Source organism: Heterodontus francisci, chromosome 38 (assembly GCF_036365525.1).
Source record: "Heterodontus francisci isolate sHetFra1 chromosome 38, sHetFra1.hap1, whole genome shotgun sequence".
In the NCBI taxonomy this organism is placed as follows: domain Eukaryota; kingdom Metazoa; phylum Chordata; class Chondrichthyes; order Heterodontiformes; family Heterodontidae; genus Heterodontus; species Heterodontus francisci.
Window position 1 is genome coordinate 24,738,120 of NC_090408.1, and position 25,252 is coordinate 24,763,371.

Here is a 25,252-nt window from a genome sequence, read left to right on the forward strand (position 1 = left end):
AGTTCAAGTTTTAGATTTTTTACATTTTTACATCCCGCCTGACCCAAACCCACCTGTCTTTGGGTGGGAGGTAAAATTGCTCACTCTATGTCTTGAAAAAATGGATTTTAAATGATATCAACAGTTTTTTCGTATAATCATTAACATACTTTAAATATTTACTGAATTTGTTTGTTTTTTTTGTCAACCAGACATTTGATGTACATGGAAACTCATGCCCATGCTTACGACTTTTCAAATTAAGTTACTAAGAAATCCACGCAGGTAAAGATTCTGCTTGCCCGATACAGAATGAATATTCTCCGTCCACTTAGAGTAACAACTTATTTATCCATATCCAGAGAACTTAGGTTGGCAAGGCCACCAGCTTCGTGAATCTCAAATGTGTGCAGGGTACTACAAATGTTAAACAACTAAGACCACTCAACCACCAAACGACATTGGTAATAAAGGCCGGCTACCCGACCCGAACCCAATGAAATGTGTCAGATTGGGTCGGGTCGGACCTCCAGGTCCAGCATTCGGGCTTGGGTCAGGCTGGATCGGACACACTCTATCACCACCTCAGGTAAGTGACTTTAATGTAAATTTACTTTTTGGACTTTAAAGGTGGTTTTGTTAGTTATTTTAAGCTTGTGCAAGTAAGGAATAAAGTGAAAAACACAAGGCAAGTTAACTGATGGTCAGGTCGGGCACGGAAAAAAATGGAAGGACTCAGGCCGGGTCGGATGGGGTTCTGTCAGGCCTCATTTGCAGACCCGACCAGACCTTTAACTGGTAAGCTTCTCAATGCATGTCCAGGTAGGACTCCCCATCAGTTAAAGCCAATAGCTTATAGAATTCTCTCGAGCCAGTAGCTTCGAGGTCAAGATCAACCTTGAATTAACCATCACCAGAAAACAACATTACAAAAAGGGATGTATGTCACAAGCAAAATGCTCATCATATTTTACAGCAAGTTTTCAGTGTTTTCTATTTTAATAAATGTCCTTATTTATACGAAAAGAATACAGTGACTAGCCAATGAGTAATTTTCAATCAATCAATCTCATGTGGCGTACACTGCACAGCATGTTGGAGCTCTGTACTCCTGTTGCTGAGTTAAAACATGGGGCATAGGAGCTGGGTTACAAAAATGGCAGGTTTTTTTTGTATTCGACATTTTATAGGTTGCTGCTTTGGATTGATAGGATAGGCAAATAGGCATGATGTTGTTAACTGAGGGGACTGTCACTGTTATATCACACCTTTTCCAAAAGTGGCAGTCAGATTTTTAAATAAACAGCTATAAGCAAATACAGTGAAAGTGAGGGTAGAGGAATAAATGACAGTGTTAATTCTTACTTTATTTATAACAAATCGTCTAAAATGAGAGGGTGCTCCTACAGATAATTCACTTTCCAATACATTATTTTTCAGTCAGAAAACTCTTAAAAGTATTCATTAGATTCCAGTTGCTCTTAAGACAAATCACGAGCACATCTACTTTGGTCTCTGCTTCTAAGTATATATAATAGCGATTAAAATACCCTCAATTATATATAGCTTTCACTTTTTAAAAAAAAGTTCACCTCACCTATTACTACTACTCAGCTCATTTTATCATGCAGGCTGTGCTCTCAAAAGCCATACCCATACTTCACTTTTCACATTTTGCTATTCCAGCTTCCCTTAAAGGATTCTTACTGAGGACAACTATGACCTTAACTGCCAGCAAGTGACTGTGAAACAAAACGGGATAGCTGTTAAAACAGCTTACTGAAGTCTTTTTCAACATTTTAAAGTAAAGTTATTCAATCAAAAGGACTGTTCTTGCACTGTATAAACTACCAACTATTTTTCACTGTACATCCCTGAAGGGAATCCCACTGAAATCTGCTGATCATTACCATTTTCTGTTCAGATTGATGGCATTAAGTTTGTGGAGTGTTGTACCACATACTTGCAAGCATGCTCACCAAATTTGGTTTTCTGATGGTGTTTGAGTTTTAATTTTCTTCCAATAGTACTGAGGCTATTTTGTCTCTCAGTACAGCATATGCTATTACAGTGCTATCAAAAAGCATCATGCACAGTCATTGGACTAAAATTAAAACACATTTTGAACTGCTGAGTTCACTTACATATACTATGGATATAAACACTTAGTTAAGTGAAACAATTTAGCAGTTATTTCTATGAATATTAAGAAACCACTGTGCAATACATTTAGAACAGTACCTTTTTAAAAAATTACTGCCTCTGTTTTGTTCCCTCAATCTACATTTCACCAGAGGTCACAGTGGAGGCTAACCAGTATCCAGAACTCTCCAGTTAGTCATCTATAATTGGCCATTTGGAAGTATTCAAATAAACTCTCATTTTGAATAACATGCTGTTTTAGAAATATGGTGCAAGTCCTACTGTTGGACTGTTAATTTATGCAGGGTCAGATTATTGTACCTTATATTATTCTTAAGGATCTTCAGACAGCTGTAGCACTTGAAGGTTGTATTTGTCTTCTGATCTTGTTGATTTAGGTGGGCATCGCCATCATCTTTTCCATAGTAAAAGTCATTAACCAACATAATAAGTTTCCCTTTTTCGATCTCTAACACCTTGTTTGGTGACTGTTCGGATGATGGCACAGGACAGTAGCTGGACACCAGATCTGGACAGCAGAACTCAACAGGTACAGACAAATAGTGGTATCATTTATCTGTGCTTACTAGATAAATACTTTTTAATATGATGATAATGTTTTAATGCCTGTGCATACTGTAAGTTAAAGCAAACATATGCCTCTAGAACAAAATGTTGGTTAATAAATGCTCATAACCACAGCTATTTTTTTTTTAAAAAAGGTTCTATCTTGTAAACTGCAATATTTTAAAGTTTATGTTCAATTATTCGCATGTAAAATCTCAAATTATAGTAAACTAATTCCTTTTATTCCTTGTTGAACAAATAAACATTATCAAAATACTTACAACCATATGTTGCCGTAAAGAATCCAAGACATTGAAGTGAATGTTGCACTTTGGACAAGCCCTTGGAACTGGTACTCCATTTTTTATATTACTTTGCGATCCTGCCGAAATAATTTCATTGTTTAAATAACAACCTAAAATGAAATTCTCAGCTGGATCAGGTCCTTAATAGCTACAAGGGGTAGAGTGGAACCTACATGATGATCTACATTGATCCACCTTCTTAATTATCTACCAAAATATTTGCAGGAAAAAGCAATGCACAAATCTTCACTTCAGTGCACATTAGCATTTCTTTCCTCCTGCAAAACCTAAACTAACCATATAGCCCATAAATGTTACATTCACTTCACATTTGCTTTCATTCCAGTGCCTAGCATGTCATTGGAGCACATGAACATCATTTGGAGATTCTTGATTATCCATGAAAGTTCACAGGTGGGTGCCTCTTCCATTAAAGCGGCCAACAGAGGTTAAACTGTACAAGAACTCAAAGAACACAAATTCTTCTAGGGCCCTCAAAAGTATTGCAACATGATAACTGAAAGCAAAGAATATGGCTGTATAACCTTTGCAAAACTTAGGTGTACCAGAACTAGCAAGTAAAATACTGGACCTAATGATGTGTAAAGGAATCATTTGGCAGCTTTTTATTTTGTGTAAACTTCTGCTACCTAACAGAGGGTATGATGGTGAAGTGTACTGAAGCAACACTGTGTCGAACGGCAACTGGACAAACACAAGTCTGGTTTATCTTCCTACTCTATCAAGTTCCACACTGCTGTTCTTCAAAAAGGCATAGCTCGGCCATTGCTGCATGCTATTTGCATATTACCTGGAGTTCCTTGAGGAAAGCACTAGCTCAGTGAGGTCAGATGACATATTTGAATGAGTGTTTAAAGCAGTTTAAACCTGAACTCTCAAGGCCTAGAATAACATGATTGATGAATGGACATAATTGACAATTGAGAAGACTGAGAAATGTGTTGCAACACGCCAAGTTTTGACAATCAACAACAAATAGCAAAACATGAGAAATTAAAATGGGAAAAACAGAGTCTTCCCAGTGTCCTGATCAACCAGACCAGCTAACTGCAGACTGACTGATTATTCATTACATGACTGCAGAACATTGCTGGCACAGAATAGCTGCTAAGTTTGCATACATGAGGAAAATCGCTATATCGCAATAAGTCATTCATTATATAAAGTACTTGAGAAATTTTGATGTGAAAAGTGCTAAATAAAAACAGGCAGCAAATTTTTACTTTATTATAGTATTGATATATAAAAATAAAGACTATGGCCGTAATTTTACGCACCCCCTCCCCCCCCACCCCACCAAAAGAACGGGAAGGTGGCAAGGGGGACGGGGGCGTAAAATGGAGCAAGAGACTCAGAAGGCACTTACCAACCCACTCCCGCCACCACTTTATGCAGGGTGGTGGCAGCGAAAAATAGCCCGCCCACCCCAGGTCTTATTTAAGTCCTTTCATGGCCTCACCCCTCCTGAGCTCAATAACCTTCTCCAGCCATATAACCCTTGCTGAAAAAATTCTTGCCATATTGCAACAGAGAGACCATAAGTACTCACTGCACATGTCTGCCCACTGCTATGAATATTCAGCAAGATCTGCAGCAGTGCTTGACACTTGGACAATCTTGAAAAAAACACAGCTTGCTAACAGTAGTAATAAAGATCATAAAACAGTGTCAAGTGTTTAGTTCAGGAATAATAAGTGTTACTCTTAACCGCAGGGAAAACTGAGTGCTGGTTCGGAATAGAACGCTGCAGTATGTGGAGGATGCAAGTGTGAAGGGTTGCATTCATTAATGTGAAATTATGTTATAGTATAACTGAGGGAAAGAAGTATATCTCCTATGTTCAAAGATGAACGATCATTAGTATCCAGGCACTCCAAACCTACCAACAACAGCAAAAAAAATTTGCAAAAAAATTTCTTTCAATGTAATTAGCCTAGTTTAATGAAAATAGTACCTTTTGATGTACTGTTATATGATGACACCACTGCAGGACAACTGCTTGAAGATGGTGATAAAATTGATGCACTGCTTCCAGATCCAACTTCAATGCTTTTTGATTTCTTTGAAGCAATATTGTTTATCTCACAGATTGTTGGGCGCTTGTTACTGACATTCGTGCTCTGGGCTCCACTTGCTGAGATGAAGAAAATAAATGGCTCATTATAGCTTTTAAAAATATACTGCAGTGTCAAATTCATGAAGTTGGTAATGAAAAATATTCCCTAACATTACCATTTTTATTGTACCATTAACAAGTTGCATTAAATAACCTGATCAAATGATTCAGTAGATGTCCCTTTCGACAATTAATAAATTTGGTTGTTTGTGGGTCAAGAAATTATTGTATTCTAAAATAATCACTTAAAAGAGGAACGGAGCTTGTGGGGGAGGGGAGAAGGAGGAAATATTTCATTTAAGGTCTTGAAAAAGATGCTCAAATGATCTTCTCCCTGAAATATCTAATAATGTAAAAGTTTCCTCTGAAAATAGTTCATACTTGGTCTCCCAAATGGAATATACTAACTTGGAATGATACCAACAGTCAGATCTTTGCCGCTTCTACTGCTGATTTGTAATTTCTATTTGGGGCAGCTTGCCAACCAGAATCCAAGTCTAATGTAAATTCCAGTAGCAAGATTGACATTCAGAAGCACAAACATTGCCAACCTCCACTCTCCTCACTAGCAGTTAGCTAAAAATACCCCCACTCAAGCTGTTCCACTGGCATTTATCTGACGATATGGAAAATGGCACAAATATGCCTTCGCTACAGAAAACAGGAGGAATCTAACCTGATCAATTATCACCATTATCAGTCTCCTCCCAATCATCAGCAAGGTGGTAAGTGTTAAACAGATCCAAGCCAAATGGTGAAGAATGAAGCTAGACACAGATCCTTTTCTTGCTAGTTTATTCACAGAATGCAGCATTACATATCTCTGCCTCCTGCCTTTCTCCACGCCACCCCCGTGTCCCAGCAGGCTGTTTTTATAACCGGTCTAAGTCCTTAAATAAACAATGCCCTTCACCTGTGTATCTTTAACAACATAATTTACCTACCACTAACAGCAAGTCATCAATAGTGTCATCTAGCAGCACCAACTCAACAATAACTTCTTTGCCAAAGCCCAGTTTGGGTTTGGCAAACAACCCAACTCCAGGCCTCATCACAGGTTTAATCCAGAAATGGAGGCAAGAGCTGAACACCAGAGGAGAGTGCATGAAACAAAACTAAGGTCATTGGGGGATCAAGAGGAAAACCAGGCAGTGGCAGAAATCATACCCGACACACAGGAAGATGGTCATGGTTGTAAGAAGTTAATCATCACAACCCCGGCACATAACTGCAGGAATTTCTCAAAGCAGTGCCCTTAGCCCAACTATCTTCAATTGCTTCATCATAGGTGACAAGCAGGGCAGTGACACTGCAGCATTTTTTAAAACTATTTTTCCACAGAAATGATTTGGAAAGATTTACTTTTTAATGTTAGGTTTGGAAAGCAATGTGTTTTCACTCAAGAGATGAAATATGGTCAAAAATGCAAATTTTCCCCGAAGACTTTTAAAAAACAAGAATTTATTAGCCTGTTTCAATTATCAATCAACACCTCATCAATTTTGTTGGACTGTTGCCGATCCTGGATGCTCAGCAGCTAGTGTCTGGTAGGCCCTCCTTTTGGGTTGTGAACACAAGAAAGAACCAATCTGAAGTCACAGACTTGAAACGTTAACTCTGCTTCTCTCTCCACAGATACTGCCTGACGTGCCGAATATTTCCAGCACTTTCTGCTGTTGTTATTGTACAACAGTATGTTGGGCAAAGGGAATCTATTCCAGTATGTAAGGGGCATGGGATCCACATACTGGAGTGACTGATGCCAATGAACTTGACAATGTATCTATAGTACACCCTAAACGAGGCTATTTTATGAAAATTCCAGTGTTCAATTTCCTTCATAATTCCACTGGTAGTGAAGTAGTTTATGCCAGCCTACAGCAGGACCTACACAACATTCAGGTTTCAGCTAGTAAATGGAAGTTAACATTGATCATATCCAACAAGAAAAGGCCCAACCATCTCTCAGTGAACTCCATGGAACCACCATCACTGCGTCTCCCACAAGCGATATCTTGGAATCATCAATGTCCAGTCACTTAATGAGACCATCTGTATCAAGACTACAAGAGCAGGGCAAAGGCTGCATACTCTGTAAACAATGGCTCACATTCTAATCTCTCAAAGCCTCTCCATCATTTACAATGCATGAATCAAGAGTATGATGGAATATGCACCTTTCACCAAGTTGAGTGCCATTGCAACAACACGCAGGAAGCCCAAAACCATCCAAGACAGAGAAGTCCATCTGATTGTTACCACTGCCATTGGACTCCATATTCACACCTTAGCCATCAGTATACTATGACTGCAGTATGTACTATTAAATAGATACATTGCAGCAACTCATCCAGTTTACTTTGACGACATTTCCCAACTCTGCGACCTCTACCAATCAGAAGGACAACAGCAACCATGTCAAGGAACACTATGGCCCACAATTTGTGGTTATAACGATGGATAAACTGTCAGCGTTGCTATCATTCCTGTGCAAAGTTGGTAGCAACCTCTGGCATCAACACGTGCACATTTAAATGCTTAAATCTGGAAGTTGCTGTTAATGATACCCTGCTCCTCCACAGGGTGTGCTGTTGCACTCTTCGCAAATACAATCAACATAATATTAGTGATTTAACATGACCTTCATCCCTTTACGCACTATTCTTGCTGTAAAAACCACTGAAAATGTTAAGCCATGTTGAATGAGGTGTAACTATGATTTTAATGGCATACTAAACAGTAATTACTGCTGAACAACCTCTGTAAATCTCCTCTGAACAATCTCCTGCAAAAATCCTTCATCCACTGGCTACATGTGCCTTAGGTGAATTGAATTCAGGATTCTCGTTCCTCATCTTCAAATCCTCCATGCCGCCTTTGTCATTAACTTCTCAGCTTCACATTATGCTCTCTGGACAATGGATATCTGCTTCTGTTTCCTGTTGCCCCTCGCCTTGCTGCATGACCAGATACCTACGTTTCAGTCACTGCACTCCAACCCTCTCAAAATCTCTATCGCTTGACCTTGCCACCTCCCTCTGCCTTCAAAAACGCCTTAGAAATTTCTCTCTCGAATAGTGCCCTTGTCTCTTCCCTTCAGTTCCTTCACTTCCTATGTCTACCTCTCCTCCTTGCAATGTATTCTGAGACATTCATCTACAGATCGTTGGAGTTTTGAAAAACTAGTTCGAAGTAATATTTCTCCATTTTACAACATAATGGACTAGACTCTTAAGCATCCATTGAAAAAAAAAAAAAATCCCCTTTTATAATATTTTAGGATAAAACCAGCACAACTAGAGATTGGAGATGTGGTTGAAAATCTGCAAACTTATTTAGTTTGGTTTTACAACTGGACAAGACAATGGTAAATTAAATTTGACACTGATAATTAAGAAGTATTGCAAACAAATCGAAAAAAATGTGGATTGTAAGTGTCCAATGATTGGAAACTCATTAACATAGGGGACTCAGAAAGTGATCTGGATGTAATAGCACACAATTTAAATAGAATACCGATAGATTCTAATAGAATACCAAAATAACCAGAACAGCAGAATGCAAGACACAAGAAATAATGGTGATACTTTACAATGTACTGATCAAATCGCACTTACAGTAACCTGTTAAGTTTTGGCTACCATTGTTACAAAATAAACGTACATGCACTGGAAAGGGTATAGATTGATCCTAAGCATAAATTGATTAAAATACGAGAATTTTATGCTTCAAAGTCTAGGCAGTTAAAGGTGACACCTCACTGAAATTTTTATTACAATTTTAAATGGTATAGTTAAAATAAAACCAATTACTTCACAGCCAGTCAAGTATAACCACAGAATATAAAATGGAATCAGTGAATTGTAAAGTTAAAACAGAAGAAAGAATTTCAAAAGCCAAAAGTAATAAGCACTCAAAATAATCAGTGAAGCAGGGAAATAGTGACAAAAATATTGGGGTTGTTCAAAATACAGTTGTCATGCTCTACAGGGAGATTTAGCTTTGGAAGAATGGGTTTTCAATGGGCCAAGTGACTCTCTCATTCCTGACTTTGCATATGTTCATTCTGAACAAAGCCAACCCTGGATTTTTAATAGTGTTTCCATAGTGATGCAAAGTCCTGATCTAACCAGGTTTATTTAAACTTTAGACAATATACTTTAATACTGTGTAATGTGCATCTTCTGTGATACCCTTACATATTACATAGAATGTACAGCACAAAACAGGCCATTCAGCTCAACTGGTTCATGCCTTTATTTATGCTCCACACCAGACTCCTTCATCTAACTCTTATCAATAAATCTTCTATTCCTTTCTTCTTCATGTATTTATTGAGCTTTCCCCGAAATGCATCTATGCTATTCACCTCAAAGTACTCCTTTTGGTAGAGAATTCCAGATTCTAACAATGCCATGGGTGAAGAAGTCCTTCCCAAATTCCCCATTGGATTTATTAGTGACTATCTTATGCTTATGGCCCCTTGTTTTGGTCATCCCCACAACTAGAAACATCTCTATGCCTACATTATCAAACCTTTTCATAACCTTAAAAACCCCCAGAAGGTCATCCTACAGAAAAATTACCACAATTACCAGCAATAGTGAATAGCCAGTAACAAACACTTCACCCTAAAACACAAACTACTCTTGGTATACAATTCACATTTCCATAATGATGCCAAGTCCTGTTATAACCAGGTTTATTTAGTGTAATACAAGTACACTATGCAGAAAACAATATTAAACTTTAGCCAATACACTTTATTACTCCACATCTAATAACTACTTCAAGAATGTCATCGCCATGCAAGTGGTCATGGCATGCAAATTTCATACTACCCATCAATGCACTTCATTGAAATTCAACAACAACTTGCATTTAAACAGCATCTTCAACATAATAAAATGCCCCCAGGCACTTCACAGGAGTGTAATCAGACAAAAGTTGACACCACACCAAAGGGGGAGCTATTAGGACAGGTGACCAAATGTTTGGTCAAAAAAGTTAAATTTCAATCAGCATCTTAAAAAGATGAGATTTACACAGCTCAAGTGGAAAAAAAACAAGTATCCCAACTGCATTTACATTACTGATTTCTGAATAAATATCATGAATTTGCATCACATAGTAGTTTTTTTTTGTATTGGGAGAAAAAAGCAGCAACCAAGCATACATAAAGGTAATATAGCTCCAGTAAGGAGCTGCATTCTAACAATGCAGAGGATAGTCAAGTTGTATCTTATTTTTACCTATTCCACTGGCATGGTTAAGGATCTGAGTTGTTTGAAGAGGTTTTAGGGAGTTTCTCTGCACCGTTTGCCCACTTGAATTTGTAGAAACATTCGGTACAGATGCATTCACTTGAGAGGGATTATAGCTGATATTTGGAATTGCTCTACCAGTGGCAACTGGTTTTAATTGAGAAAGTCCCGTTCTTCCTAACTGGGACGTGACTCCTGTGTACGAAGGAGAAAAATCTTACTCAAGGGTAAAATAACCACAAAGCACAGAACTGTACACATTAAACAACAGCAATTTTGTCCTTCTTAATTCAGTGTTCTACATAAATGTTTTAAATTCAATTCTCATGCCAATATCATTAGCTCTTTTGCTTGAAATTCAACTTTCCACATTAAATGTATAGAAACAACCCTGTCTTGTTGATGATCTTTCACCTGCATTGTTTGTAATTAAATGCAATTTTCCAAATATATTCTAGAGTACCTTTTTGAGATTATGGTAACACGTATCACAATAAGTGAGTAAACTATGAAATGCTAACATAAGTATATGCAAGATCTCCCTAATTGTCCCCCCCCCCCAAAAAGACTTTCAAAATTCATGATCTGAATGTGTTGCATGAAAATACACTGAAAAATGTTATTAGCATATTTAGTGGGTTAAAAATGGGTTAAACAAGTACAAGTTGCCCTGGTATCAAATTAAGTGGAAACTCAATTAATTGCATGGCATCTCTATCAATAACTACATATTTTAAGAGAATTCTTTTTGAGAGATTAACAAAGAAAAGCTTTTCCATTATATTTAGTGGCTGATAGCCAGGCAACAGAAAAAGTGCTAATTTCCTGGAAATCCATCTCTTTTATGCATTTTGTAAGGCCTCTCTGTTTCAATCAATCACTTACGAGCAAGAATCAGCAGCCACAATGTCCAATTAATCGGTTTAGGGCAAAACTTGCTGGTATGATGATACAAAGTCAAAAACTAATACTGAAAGTAGTAATTAACATTTGTACCTCAAAACTCCGACAGACGTGGAACATACAAATTTGAACTAAAATTTTTTTAATGCATTCTCTTATCCCACAATTTTAAGAACAAAAGTACACTAGGACATAAAATAACATTGCGAATTCAACCTTAAACCTGAAAAAATGTTCAACTAAGTGTTTCCACATGACTTTTGCCTGAGGCCTAATGACAATACTATTTCTCGCACAGAAACATACTACAATGAGATAGATAGAAATTGAGTTAAGAGGAAATAGAATGTTTCACCAGTTAAGCTAAGCACAAAAGTAGTGGCAACAACGGCAGAAGCAACTTGGCAACTAATTAGCAGTAAGAGACAAGAAAATATTTTGGAAAGCTAGATCAAGGTTAGCAGAGTGGTAAGAGACCTACTTTAAGAAAAAGTGGCAAGAAATTATAATGTGTTAATCATGGGAGATTTCAATATCATAGAAGTTTAATGCAAAAGTACAAGCTTCATAGAGAAAAGTATCAAATCTGCTTCTAAAAATAACTAAAGGTAATGATTACTTTTGCTACCTTAAAGTCTCACTGACTACAAAGTAAAACCCTGAGACTTGTTACTACAATTTTTTTTAAGACTAGAAAAACTGATTTTGTATTCAGCTAGAAAAATCCTCATCTCATCAGTCTCCATCCACAGTGACCTCACACCTGAAACTTGTTCAGCAGTAAGAGTTCCATTTAAAAAGATACTTTAAATTTCGAGTTAATTCCCTTGTTGGAAGTATGCTCAACAGCAGATTATCTAACTGCATCAAAAAATACTTCGGGAACAAGAAGCAAACAGCAAGGTAAATAGAAAAGGCTTAGATGGGAAGGCAACAGTGTTGATTGAAATTTTGCAGCAACCTAATTTGAGTTCTGTGCAGCTCACATGCTTCAGAAATATTGTAGAGGATACTACAAATATTTTGAAATGATACCAAATCATTTGGTCAGATGTCAAAAGCAAGCAAAAACAATGTCAGTCAAAGGAACTTATACCAATTATGCAAATGGGCTAAAGAATGGGATGAATCTAATGCAAATATTAAGTTATGAGGGTAGGCACTTTGGAACAGGGGACATAGATCATTAATGCACAACTAAGATGCCCATGAACAAAGCTGGAAAAGGAGGATTCAACTGAAATCTCACTACAAATTTCTTCTCAATGTGAAGTTGTAATTAGCAAAGCTGATTAATTTACTGGAATTTGCCTCGAGAGCATTTTATCACAAGTCCAAAAAGCTTATTGTAACCTCGTATAGATCAGGCCAAATTTGGAATAATGTAGGCAGCTTTGCACCATCCCATCTCCACCAGGCCACTGTTGGAGAGGGCTCAGAGTCTTGTGAAAGGTGTGATTTCAAGGCTCAGGACCTAAAGTTATCAAGAAAGACTCAAAGTTGAACATGTTTTCACTGGAGAAGTGATTGACAGGGACATGATCCAGGTCTTTAAAATGCTGAGGGCCATGGAAAATGCAGACGCAAACAGATTGTTTAGCCTGGATCATGAATACAAAAATAAAGGATGCAAGCAAATATTAGAACACAGTACATTGCTTTCTCTTCTCTTCCTGGTGATCCCAAGTGTTGCAATGTGTAGCAGACTCAGAAAACGCAGCTGACAGTGTCAATTAGCATTTTTGAGATGGATAAAGTATTGAAGTTAGGAACAGGGCTGAAGACTATAGGGACGGGGCTGAAGGCTCTAGGTGGAGGAGGGTGGTATGGGAGAATCTGGAGGTGATAAATTACTCTATGGAACATGTTACTTCCTGAGTTAAGGAAGTAACCCGTTAATGAAAAAAATGAATGGGGTATTTAGGATTAAATATTCAGGAGTATTGTCAAATATTTTTAGGTGGAGCAGGTAGAAATAAACTATGCAGAAACTATTGGGAAATAGGAGGAGATTGGAAAAGGCCAACATGGTGTCCTTATTCGAAAAGGATGACAGAAAACACAGACAACTACAGACCAATACTTGTCAATTCTACAAAAAGCTGGAATCAGTTTTGAGGGGTAAACATGAGGAGTACTTGTACAAAAATTTAGTAAACAGCAGTCAAGAAGACCAGAGATGGTGAAGATCCTGGCTGACCAACCTTTTTATTTCTTTAAGGAAGCAACAATCCAAGTCAACTCTGGTAAACCACATGTTGCGTACTTGGGTGACCAGTAAGTTATTTAATAATGTTCCACAGGAAAAATTACTAAGATCAAAGCTTAAGGATTCAATGCAAAAATTAGGTATGGGTGTGAAACTGGTTCAAACACAGATGGTAACAGGTACTGGTTACAGTGATCATGTCAGTGTGGTAGTTCAGGAGGCAGGAACAGAGGAGGGTCATTTGCACATAGGAAGGCAATAATGGGCAATATATATACTTCATGAATCATGTTGAAATAGTTAAATGTGAAGTTAAAAAAGGCAACGTGTTGGAGTTGATTCAATTCAATACTCAACTTGTCTAGCAAATGAACAGCAGCAGTTGACAAAGCCAATAGAGTGTTTAACTACACAGTCAAAACATTAGAATACAAGTCAAAGGAATTCATTAACAAACTGTACAATGCTCTAATCAGACCACACCTTGAGTACTGTGTCCAGTTCTGGTCATTGAGAAACAAGGGAGATATTCTAAGACTGAAGGCAGTGCAAAGAAGAGGCAAATGGCTCATCCCTAGAATGATGGGTCTGATGGTAATGAGAACAACAACAGAGAAATCTCAGGTTTTTCAACCTGTAATGGAGACATCGGAGAGATGATAGTAAAATGGTATGGGAAAGAAAAATCCAGACTACCTTAAACAGTGGAGTAGGGCAAAGTGACAACAGTCAAACTAGTAAATGGTAACATTAGGACGACTAACAGAAGATTCTTCTTCAGGACTTCCAAGCAGAGTGATGGAGGAAAAATCCCTGAAATCATTTAGATGCAGCAAAGAAGGCAGTGAGCATAGGGTTGCTCTGGATAGATGAATTAAGATGGACCAAATGGCTTTCCTCTACTGCATGTAACCTTTCCTCGGGGATTACTTTGATTGGGTGGACCCACAATGGTCAGTCCCAGGAACTGGCTGAAAGGTGGCAAATTAAAGTTTCTTATTTCGTGCTTTATGTTCTTTTAAGAGTACTGATTTACCTCTAAGTCATCTTTATTGAATACTTTTTGTATTTAAAATAAAGGTTGCTGAACAAAAGCAATAGTCAAGCAGCAATAGTCTCAGAAAACATATATACCAGAAAGCACAGGAACAGTTGGTCTGCTGTGATAGCGAGTTAGACTTGGATTCTTTCTTGCATTGTACATTACTCCACCTGAACTCTGAGACACAGTCGACGGCGAACCCATACCTTTCAGAGTAAAACCCTAGCAAAGAGGAAAGATTTTTAATAAAATTAAAATTTTATTTTTACAAATAAATTCAAAAAATGGGGAAGAAAAAGTTAACGTCACAAATCACCACACAGGACAGCTAAACAAAGAAATTTGTTTCCAACATGTTTGATTACACAGAATTAGTTCCACCCATCTAAAACTGCTGAAAATGGTCACTGACAGAACCTGTTACACAATGGTCTGTGCAGCACTATGAAAACAGCTCTGCTGGGCGGGACATGTCATTAGCATGCCTGATACCAGAATTCCAAAACAGCTATTCTACTCAGAACTTGGTCCTGGCAGGAGACTCACAGGAGGACAGCAGAAACGCTTTAGCGATGTCCTCAAAATATCCCTGAAGACAACAAACATCCCCTTCGACCTGTGAGAGTCCCTGGCTCGTGACCATCCTAGATGGAGAAAGCACATTCGGGAAGGTATCATACATCTCCAAGACTTCAGTGGGAATGCAAGAAGTCAAAGCGTTGAAGGGAGCATACAAACCTCCAAAATACTCATCTACCTGACCATTCAAGCACCACCTGCCCCTCATCTGGCACAGTCTGCAGATCATGTATTGGACGTACCAATCATCTCAGAACCCATCGAACCGGAGTTGAAGCTAGTCACCCTCAATCCCGAGGGATTGCCTAAGACGACCATGATATAATTGGCCAAAACTTCTCTGCATTAGAATTATGAATCCTAATTTAGTTATTAATTAATGAATCTGTTGATCAACAAAGTAACACACTTAAAAAGTTATGGTGTCATACTCCATCAAGGGTCAGCATCTAAGTTGCACTGAGAAACTGAAAACATCAGATTCTCAAGTTCAATTTCAAGTTTGCTCGGAACTAGATAATCTCAGTTGGGGCAGGGTGAGCTATTGCAAATTGGTCTCAGTGCCCAAAGTTTAAGATAGAAGCAGGGTGCTTGGATCAACTATTACCAAAGCTCACCATTCAATTGTTATCCAATGACCCTTGCTAGGAGTATACTTAACTGCAGTTTCTCTCAAACCAATCCTCATTAAATGTCTTTTTATGAAGGATAGGATTGAGTGTAACTGTGATGAATGCATGTAGTAGATTTTGAGTCTATTACAGAAGGGGAGATACTCCAATTTCTGCAACCGTAACACTGAAACTTTCTTCCATACAATCTAAAAATAATTTTGAAATCCTCTGGTTACATATTTGCTACTCAGTATTGCTTTGCTTGTATGAAGGGTAAACATCAACACAGACTGGTTGGGCTGAATGGCCTGTTTCCATGTTGTAATTTCTAACTTTGAGCAGATTCTATCTTTGTCTTAATTCCACACTGATTTACTAAAGAAAACATTTGGCACCCCATCATTCTGGTTATGACGACAAGAGGAATGAACAGATTTTTTCAGGACAAATGAAAATAAACTGTACAATACTGTTCCAACATTTAGAGACAAATCAGCAAATTCAATAGAACTGTATTTCAATAAACAAAATAACACCACTTTGTTATTACTTGTGTTAATACCATAGGCTGTGTTGTTAATGTTCGCGATCCTGGCTGATACACAGCCATTGTGCTGGAATTTGATGGAGCAGACTGTTGGTTGACTGATTGGATTGTAGAAGATTCACCTAGTACAGAAACAAACAAATTGTTTTATTTACAATGTCGTGTAGAATTTCTATGGACTTGCAAAGGAGAACATTTGCCAAAAGTTTTAAAAATCATCACTTAATTGATGGCACCTATTTTTCTATATTAAAAGGTTAAAGGCATTCAACAGAAAAAATTCCAAATACTGTCACAGGATCATTAGTGAAGACACTAAAATTGTAAATCACTTTGATATCTCTTACCACTGCTAAAGGAGACCATCATGCCTCTGCTAAGTCCACCATTTTGCATTCCTCCTTGCTGTGCCAAATTAAACGTTGTGCCTCCTGCTTTATTACCTTATAAGCAAATAAAGATAAAATAAGCAATCTTTTAAGGAAAATTTTGAAGGGTCTGTAATATTCAAAATATGACAAATTATCCTTTAAATATTTATTGTTGCATCTCTTTTGATTTTCTCAGATGATCTAAAAGTTAGGCAGATTCTAGAAAGTGAAAGGAACAAGGACCACTTTGAATCTCTAATTCACCAATATGTAAACTAAGATAGTTAACACCAACTCCCAGAAACTGTACCACTACAGTGCTTGTAGACAGGATGGAAGGGTAGAATCATTGTCTGCAGAGCTGCCTTTCATTTGAAGAATAAAATCAACCCTATCAGGTAGATAATCTATTAATCTTCTTTATTGTACACTGTAGGCCATATTTAGTAGGGATAGGTTTCTACATACAACTATTTTTCTTACAGTTTTTATGTACTGCAATTAAATCCCCCAACTCCCCAAAAGCTGTCCGCAATCTATATAAGTCACAAGTCAGGAGTGTGATGGAATACTCTCCCCTTGCTTGGATGAGTGCAGCTCAAAAAGCATGACACCATCCAGGACAAAGCAGCCCGCTTGATTGGCACCCCATTCACCACCTTAAACATTCACTTCCTTCACCACCGGCACTGACAGCAGTGTGCATCATCGACAAGTTGCACTACAGCAATTTGCCAAGGCTCCTTTGACAGCACCTTCCAAACCTGTGACCTCTACCACCTAGAAGAACAAGAGTAGTAGTTGCATGGCAACACCACCACCTGCATGTTCCCGTCTAAGTCACACACCATCCTGACTTGGAAATATATCATTGTTCCTTTGGCTGCGAGACCAAATCCTCATACTCCCTCCCCAACAGCATTGTGGGTGTACCTACACCACATGAGCAACCACAGTTCAAGAAGGCAGCTCACCACACCTGGTCAAAGGCAACTTGGGATGTGCAATAAATACTGGCCTTACCACATCTCAAGAACAAATTTTTCTTTAATGTTAATAAATGTAGGAGGAGTGCTCCATCTGGTAGCCTTGCGTATGCTATCAATTGGAACATTATTACGAGTTGCTTTGGAACAAGTGGAAAAGCCTTAGTCCATACTTTTGGTTTCTTCACTGAAAAACAGTAGCATAAGATGCACTCGATTACTCTGGAGATATCTGATGCTTAGTGGTTGATTTGCCTTGGGTCCAGAATTCAAACTTCATAAATTGCTGTCTGTGTGACACAAACACATCATGGAAATGGTGTTCCAATTCGGATTTGCATAGTGGATAGGTAAAACGTTGGTACAATTTCTTCATCAAGTAACTTTGCAACCCGAAACTAAAGCCAACAATGAGCTACCAATACAAGAAATGTAAAGTTTTCACCTTTGAAGAGGTTTCAAAAGTGGATAAATAAACTTGTGTCAAAGTAAATTAAGACGACATTTGGGGAAAACATGCAGAATTCTTCATGTCCAAGAAAAGATCAACAGCTTTCAGGACAAACCTTTCTTTTCTGGACACAGCCTCTGTCCATGAACACATGCACAGAGGCAGATGATTATCGAGAAATGTATACAGACCTCTCTCCAAGCAACTCCTGAAAGTGTCCTAAAGTATGTCAGATGGATTTTCCACTATGAAGTGAAACATTAGATGACAAAAACCTGCTGCCATATTGTCTTCCCTGGCTAAAGATTGAGCGAAGAGACTAATCTGATGATTCCAATATGACTACACTGATAGGTTCACATCCTGTCAAACAGAGCAAGAGTGAGTCTTTTTTCTCTTCCCTGCTTGTTAATGTTGCAAACACAATAGCACGGTTTCGCCTCAGGCATACTGGTTTGCCTAGACTATGATCTGGAAGTATTGCAGTTGTAGCCTCATTGCCTTTAGTTTCAATCAACTGACATACCAAATTGACTGCTCTATTTTGCCGTTGCAGATTAGTGCTCCAACCAATTTGTCAGCATGTTAACTGTGGGGAAACCAGCAGCAAGGGACTTTCCTACAGTCCAAAGTCCTCCTGAGGCGATCATATGACGTCCAGGAGCATAACAGTCTAGAAAAGATAGGCTATGCAGCAGGGAAACCACTGGTTCAGCAGGCTCAGTTGAAAGGGCTGCAAAAAGAAAAATCAGAAAATGTCTGTTTTTAAATAGGCTGTGTTTGGTGACAACGCAACCACTAGGTGGTGCTGTACAAGCATGTGCGCAAATGTAGCCTCTTCCATTGAAACGTCACTGTCTGACGTTCAGGCAGCTGCCAGGATTAAAGATGGTGCTGCTCAATTTATCACAGGAAATGCTTATGATCTAGCAAACTAACCTTACAGTAAGTTGGATGGAAGCCCAGCAATATACTAGTATGTAGTATAGGATACTAACTGTAATCCTCAGATCCATTTAACATTCCAGTAATCCTATTAAAATACAAAAGGAATTTTATGATTACATTTCCATGTTCTGATACTTTCAGGAGATAGTGAATTGGCACCCTGATCGATGGAGAAGAAAATTGGGCAGAGTAGAAAACGTGCTGCCAATTCAATATCCACATTTTATATGATCGACCAGGACTGATTTCACCCTAACTCAACTGCTTGCTCCAGACCTTGCTGATTCCGCCCCACTCCCCTGGCCGTTTGCTCCTCGCTTCGCTCCACCCGCTCTCCGGCCACTCGCTTCCCGCTACCCCCCCACCCCCCGGCCGTGCCACTTCCCACCTCTCGGCCACTCGTTCCCACGTTTGATTGTTCTCCGTGAGCTGCCCAAAGAAGTATGGTGGGGCTCGCGGGGTAACAGGGCGACTTAGGAGCGAGTGGCTAAGAGGAGGGAAGTGGCAAGGCCTACAGCTGTGGGCGGGTGGGGGGTGAGCGGGGAGTGTGTGGTCAGAGAGCACGGTGGCGCAAAGAGAGTAACAATCGGCCAAGGGAGTGGGCGCAGCGAAGTTTGGAGCGGGGGGGTGGTGGGGAAGAAATCAAGCAAGTAGCGAAAATCGAGCACCAGCCTCAAAGGGGCTGGATACCCGATGATGCTTTATCGCGCATGCACGCAGACCAGGCGCATGCACCAAGACCGACCAGGCGCAAATTCGCGATGACATTGGCGCTACATGATGACGTTATCCTATGCTTGCAGCACTTAGTCCTGGCAAGACGTAGGCTGCGCATGTGCGCAGCTTGGAGCACTGTGATGATGTTGGCAGGCCACTGCACTGTCAGGAGTCACTTTGTTTTAAATAACCTTTCAATACAATGCATAACCTTTCCTATAAATTGGATGTCGCTTCCCTAACTACTATAAAATGTCTAAATGGAAAAGAAGCTTCTGCTGCGGGAAATCAAAACAATACCCTTAGAAAACTAACTCCTGCTTAGATTGCAGTTAAAGCTTCTTGTACCTATGAATCTATGAACTTTATCGAGTGCTGGCATAATTTAGGCTTGGAGTATTGGCACATCAGAGTTCCAAGTAAAAATGGCTGTGAAATCTTGGAACCAAGAGGTTTAAGAGAGTATCCCATTTCCATTTGCCTCTTTGGTCAGTTTTTTTCCTCAGACAGAAAAGGTACCGAAGACGAAAACAGATTAGGTAGGAGTCAGCTGCAGAAAGGGGTACTGAGCATGACATTTTTCCTGGGGAAAAGAGGAATTTTTGCAAGTTCTGCGCTAAATTTTTTTTTACCTCTGATTGGCACAAAAACATGTTTTGAACAGCAGGCAACCACGTGTGCCTGGATTCCTTTGGCACACAATGATCAGCTATCTTTTTCTAAACATTGCAGCCATTTTTTATGGGTGTATTTCATGAATCTAAGGGAAAGTTAACAAGTCACCATCAAATTTAGAGGACATGCATTTTATGCAATGACTATGACCATCAACCACTGTGAATGGATTTTGGGTTTAGATATGCTGACCGTGTTTAATATAACTGAATTTAAATAAACTGAGGTAAATAAGGAGACTATAACATTGCAGCATTCTAAGTTGGTCTTCCTCTCTTCCTCTGTGCATCCCCCCCCCCCCCCACCACCCACCAAACTGTAACTGGTAACATGGGAACATAGCCAAGTCTAGCACTGTGAGGCTAAATGCTTTGCAGGTACTTTAAGAACATAAATAGGGGGAGTAGTAGGCCATTAAGCCCTTCGAGGATGCTCCATCACTGCATACTTTCAGCATATTCCTCAATTCCCTTGGTATGCAGAAATCTATCTCTTTCTTCAAAATACTCAAAAACAGAGTATTCACAGCCCTTTGGGATAGAGAATTTCAGATATACGTAACCCTTTGAGTTTAGAAATTTCTCCTCATCTCAGCCCTAAATTATTCTGAGACTATGACCCCTAGTTCTAGACTCTCCAGCCAGGGGAAGCAGCCTCTCAACATCTACCCTACCAAATTCATTAAGAATTTTATATGGCTCTAAGAGCTCACCTCCCAATCTTCTAAATTCAAGGGAATACAGGCCTAGTTTAATCAACCTCTCCTTATCCCGGGAATCAGTCCAGTAAACCTTTGTTGTACTCCCTCCAAGGTAAGGAAACCAAAACTGTGCACAGTCCTCAAGGTGCGGTCTCACCAAGGCCCTATACAATTACAGTAAGAGTTCTTTACCTTTATACTACAATGCCTTTGTGATATATGCGAACACACCATTTGCGTGCCTAATTGCTTGCTGTACCTGCATGTTAACTTTGTGATGAGTGTGCAAGGACACCCAGGACCCTCTCAATACCAACATTTCCCAGTCTCTCACAATATAAAAATGTTTTGTTTTCTATTTTTCCTTCCAAACTGGAGAACTTCACACTTTCCTATATTATATTCTATCTGCCATGTTCCTGCCTACTCATTTAAATTCCTGTGCAGCATCCTCCCCACAGCTTACTTTCCCACCTAGCTTTGTATCGTCAGCAAACTTCAATACATTACACTTGGTCCCTTCATTTATCTATCTAAGTCATGGATAAAGATTGTAAATAGTTGAGGTCAAGCACTGGGCCTTGCAGTACCCACTAGTTACGGCCTGCCAACTCAAAAATGACCCCTTTGTTCTTACTGTTTTCTGTCTGTTAGCCAATCCTCAACTGATGCTAACATAGTACCCCCAATACCATGATCCCTAATTTTGTGCAACAGCCTCTTGTTTGACATGTTATCAAATGTTTTTTGAAAATCCAAATACACTAAATTCACTGGTTCTTCCTTATCCACCTTACCAATTACATCCTCAAAACATTCTGGAGATTTGTCAAACACAATTTCCCTTTCAGAAGTCCATGTTTACTCTGTCTAATCACATTGTGGTTTTCCAAATATCCTGTTACCGCATCCCTTATAATAGATTCCAGCATTTTCCCTATACTGATGTCAGGCTAACTGGCCTATGGTTCTCTGATTTCTCTGTCCACCCTTTCTTGAACAACGGGGCTTATGTTTGCTACCTTCCAATACATAGGGACTGTTCTAGAATCTAGGGAATTTGGGATGATCAAAACCCATGCATCCACCATCTCTTTTAGGAACCTAGGATGCAGGCCATCAGATCCAGGGGATTTGCCAACTTTAAGTCCCATTAATTTCTCCAGTCCTATTTCTTTACCAGTAATATCAAGTTCCTCACTTTTACCAGACCCTTGGTTCACTACTATTACCAGAATGTTTTCTCTATCTTCTACCTTGAAGACAGATACCAAGTATTTAATTAATGTCTCTGCTATTTCCTGAGTCCCCATTATAATTTCTCCTGTCTCAGCCTCTAAAAGGACCCACATTTAATTCTGCTAATCTCTTTCTTTTAACATACCTGTTGAAGATTTTACCATCTGTTTTTGTCTCTTGCTAGTTTACTCACATACTCTCTTTTCGCTTCCTTCATCAATTTCTTGGTCATCCTTTGCTAAATTCTAGAACTCCTCAAATCCTCAGGCTTACCACACTTTTTGATGTTATAAGCCCCTTCCTTTAAGCTAATACTACCCTTAACTTCTCTTTTTGACACAGATAATGCATTGTATGGATCGTGCTGAAGGATGCATCATAGAATCACAGTCCAGCTTGGAATATATTCTGAGCAGTGCAAAATTCCTATTTTTGTGTTCGCCACTTGAACTTCTTGTTTCCTGCTTTTTGCCCGATTTATTTCTTCTGTATATTTATTCTCTCTATTCTGGGAAGTACAGCATTGATCACCACTTAAATAGCATGCTTGCCTTGAAAAAGGCTTGCAGGTCTGATATTTTTAGTAGACTCATCGCCTATACCTTAGGCACCTGGGAAACATAAGAGAGATTTTTTTTAAAGTCAGGTTGGTCCACATTAAAGGATATTTGATACTTTGTCTAACATAGCCTACATCCTTAAAGACATTGCCCCAGACTTGGCAGCAAGGAATCTAATGTGAGGAACAAACAATTTTCAGCTAGGAAAAAACTTGCATAATGGTACACGCCACAGGATAGTTTTGATGAGGCAATCTTGTTGGCTTATTCTAGTTCATCCCTCTGATAAGAAAATTAAAAACTTCCATCACAATATTTAACTGTTTACAAAATAAGTCCAAGGTTGAGTCTCCACTACCCTATCTATAGGTTTAAAACTAATAAACCTTTAACACTGTTATTAATTCATTACTTCAAAATGTTCCCACAGCTATCACCATGTACAGACCTGCCTCAGTACTTTATCCTAATATTTCACAGTTCAAAATGTTTTCACCAGAAGCAATCTACACTTGCAAGGACAAAATCTGTTGTAAAGTTGACTGTTTTTACAATTTTTGTTTACAAATTAAGTGGACAATGAAAATCTCACATGTCCACCATTATATGACTTACTAAATCTTGATGACAATACTGCAATACAAACAGAAAGGACATCAACAGCATTGAAGACAACAGACTGGAGTTAGAAGAAATATATCATCTGTAAATTTTTTAACTCCAGGTACTAGCAGAGTGAGTTTAAATAACCTAGTGCTGACAGAAATTGATTGTTCAATACTTAATAAAAAAATGCAGCAGTCCAAGAATTAATTCTGTCAATTCTGAATGAAGCTGCATGAAATACCAAGTACATCTCATAACTTGCCTTGATCCTTAACCTGACAGGGTAATTCTAATTCAGCGTGTCAAAACTTCCAGAGGAGTCTCACTTATAGAACAGCAACTCCTCAGGGAAATTCTCGATATTGTACCTGTGGAAAAAGTATGGCTCTGTGTACACTGATGTCAAATGTTGCCCCGATAACGTGGAAGTGTGTTATCATTTTGGCAATGCATCAAACATTTTCTTTACAGTTCACTGACTCTGAATCTCTCCCCATAGGAAATCTATCTTACAAGAGAGGGTTTACTGCATAACAGGGCCAACACAGAGCAGAAAAATCAAACAGTTACAGAGTGAGCTGGAAATCACATTTTGTCATGTCAGCTTCAACCTCGAACTGCCAAGAAAGAATAACTAAGGGGAGATGAATAATTGGGAAGAAAAATGTTGCCAAGCTTTATCGCCATTACAGGTTATAATTATAACTCTTCCTTCTCCCTCAAAAAAACAGCAAAACAGAAGACAGCAGTAATAAAATGAATATACATTGCTAGGAGTGTCTAACAATGTAGTTAAGTCCCAATTTAGTCTAATTAAGTATTAGAAACTAAAATTTGCACATCTTGCTACGACAAATCAAAAGAATGCAAAAAGCAAAACAGTGCAGATGTTAGAAATCTGAAATCATTTCTGGATGCACTCAGCAGGTCAAGCAGCATCTGTGGAAAGAGGAGCGTACAGTTAATGCTTCAGGTCAGTGAACTTTTATCAGAACCAGGAGACATTACAGACCAACAGCTTAGAAGGAGGAAGATTTAGGGAAACGGTGATAGGGAGAATTAAAGAATGGGCTGTAATGCGGTGGAGAATGTATAAATGTTACAGCAGAATAGCAAAGGGGCATGGAAGCATGGAAGATGTGGCAAGTGGAGAAGGCTCCAGTGGCCCAAGAGTACGGTGCAAGAGAAAGGCAGGTGGTATCAGGAATGCCGACCACCCCACCAGCCATGTACAGTAGGGGATTCCCACCACCAAGCACCAGCGCATAACCCTCCCCATGCTTGGTGTACCAACCAAATTAAACAAAGTTTCAATGTAAAAATATAAAATTAATAAATAAGAAGTTAATATTCCCAGAAAGATGGTCAATCCCGCTATGGACCTCATTAAACAAACCTAGAATTTGATGACAAAATAATAGTTTTCAATGTGAGCATTTTTCTATGACTTATTGTGGTCTTTGTATTTATTTTAATATTTAAAAGGATATACTCTGATCCCTTGAGGCATGGCTCAGTGAATTGAATGATAATGCTATCATTTTGAAATAGCCCATTTGATGGTGCATTGCATATCATTTTATAATACTAGCAGATCTCTTGCAGTGTTGCTCCTGATCGGTCAGAGGATTACACTATTTTGTGTTACTCTGTAATTACAGCAGATATGCCATTATTTTGTTTATGGTGGCCTAACTGTACATATTTATTT

General features: G+C 38.8%; 1 protein-coding gene across 6 annotated transcripts in view; it reads right to left on the reverse strand.

The window, feature by feature from the left end:
• Window positions 1–25,252, reverse strand: part of znf280d (zinc finger protein 280D) — a 114,295-nt gene that overhangs the window by 50,596 nt on the left and 38,447 nt on the right. For 3 of the 6 annotated variants that reach the window (XM_068017855.1, XM_068017851.1, XM_068017850.1), the window contains 7 exons: window positions 16,636–16,731; window positions 16,292–16,410; window positions 14,641–14,770; window positions 10,383–10,589; window positions 4,969–5,148; window positions 2,970–3,070; window positions 2,443–2,663 (listed from right to left, as the gene is read on the reverse strand). In XM_068017855.1, the coding sequence (XP_067873956.1) occupies window positions 2,443–2,663; window positions 2,970–3,070; window positions 4,969–5,148; window positions 10,383–10,589; window positions 14,641–14,770; window positions 16,292–16,410; window positions 16,636–16,684 (1,007 nt within the window). In that variant the 5' untranslated portion in view covers window positions 16,685–16,731. Of the gene's footprint in view, window positions 1–2,442; window positions 2,664–2,969; window positions 3,071–4,968; window positions 5,149–10,382; window positions 10,590–14,640; window positions 14,771–16,291; window positions 16,411–16,635; window positions 16,732–18,622; window positions 18,830–19,035; window positions 19,130–25,252 lie in introns of all 6 variants that reach the window. The other 3 variants (XM_068017854.1, XM_068017853.1, XM_068017852.1) reach the window with 3 other exon arrangements.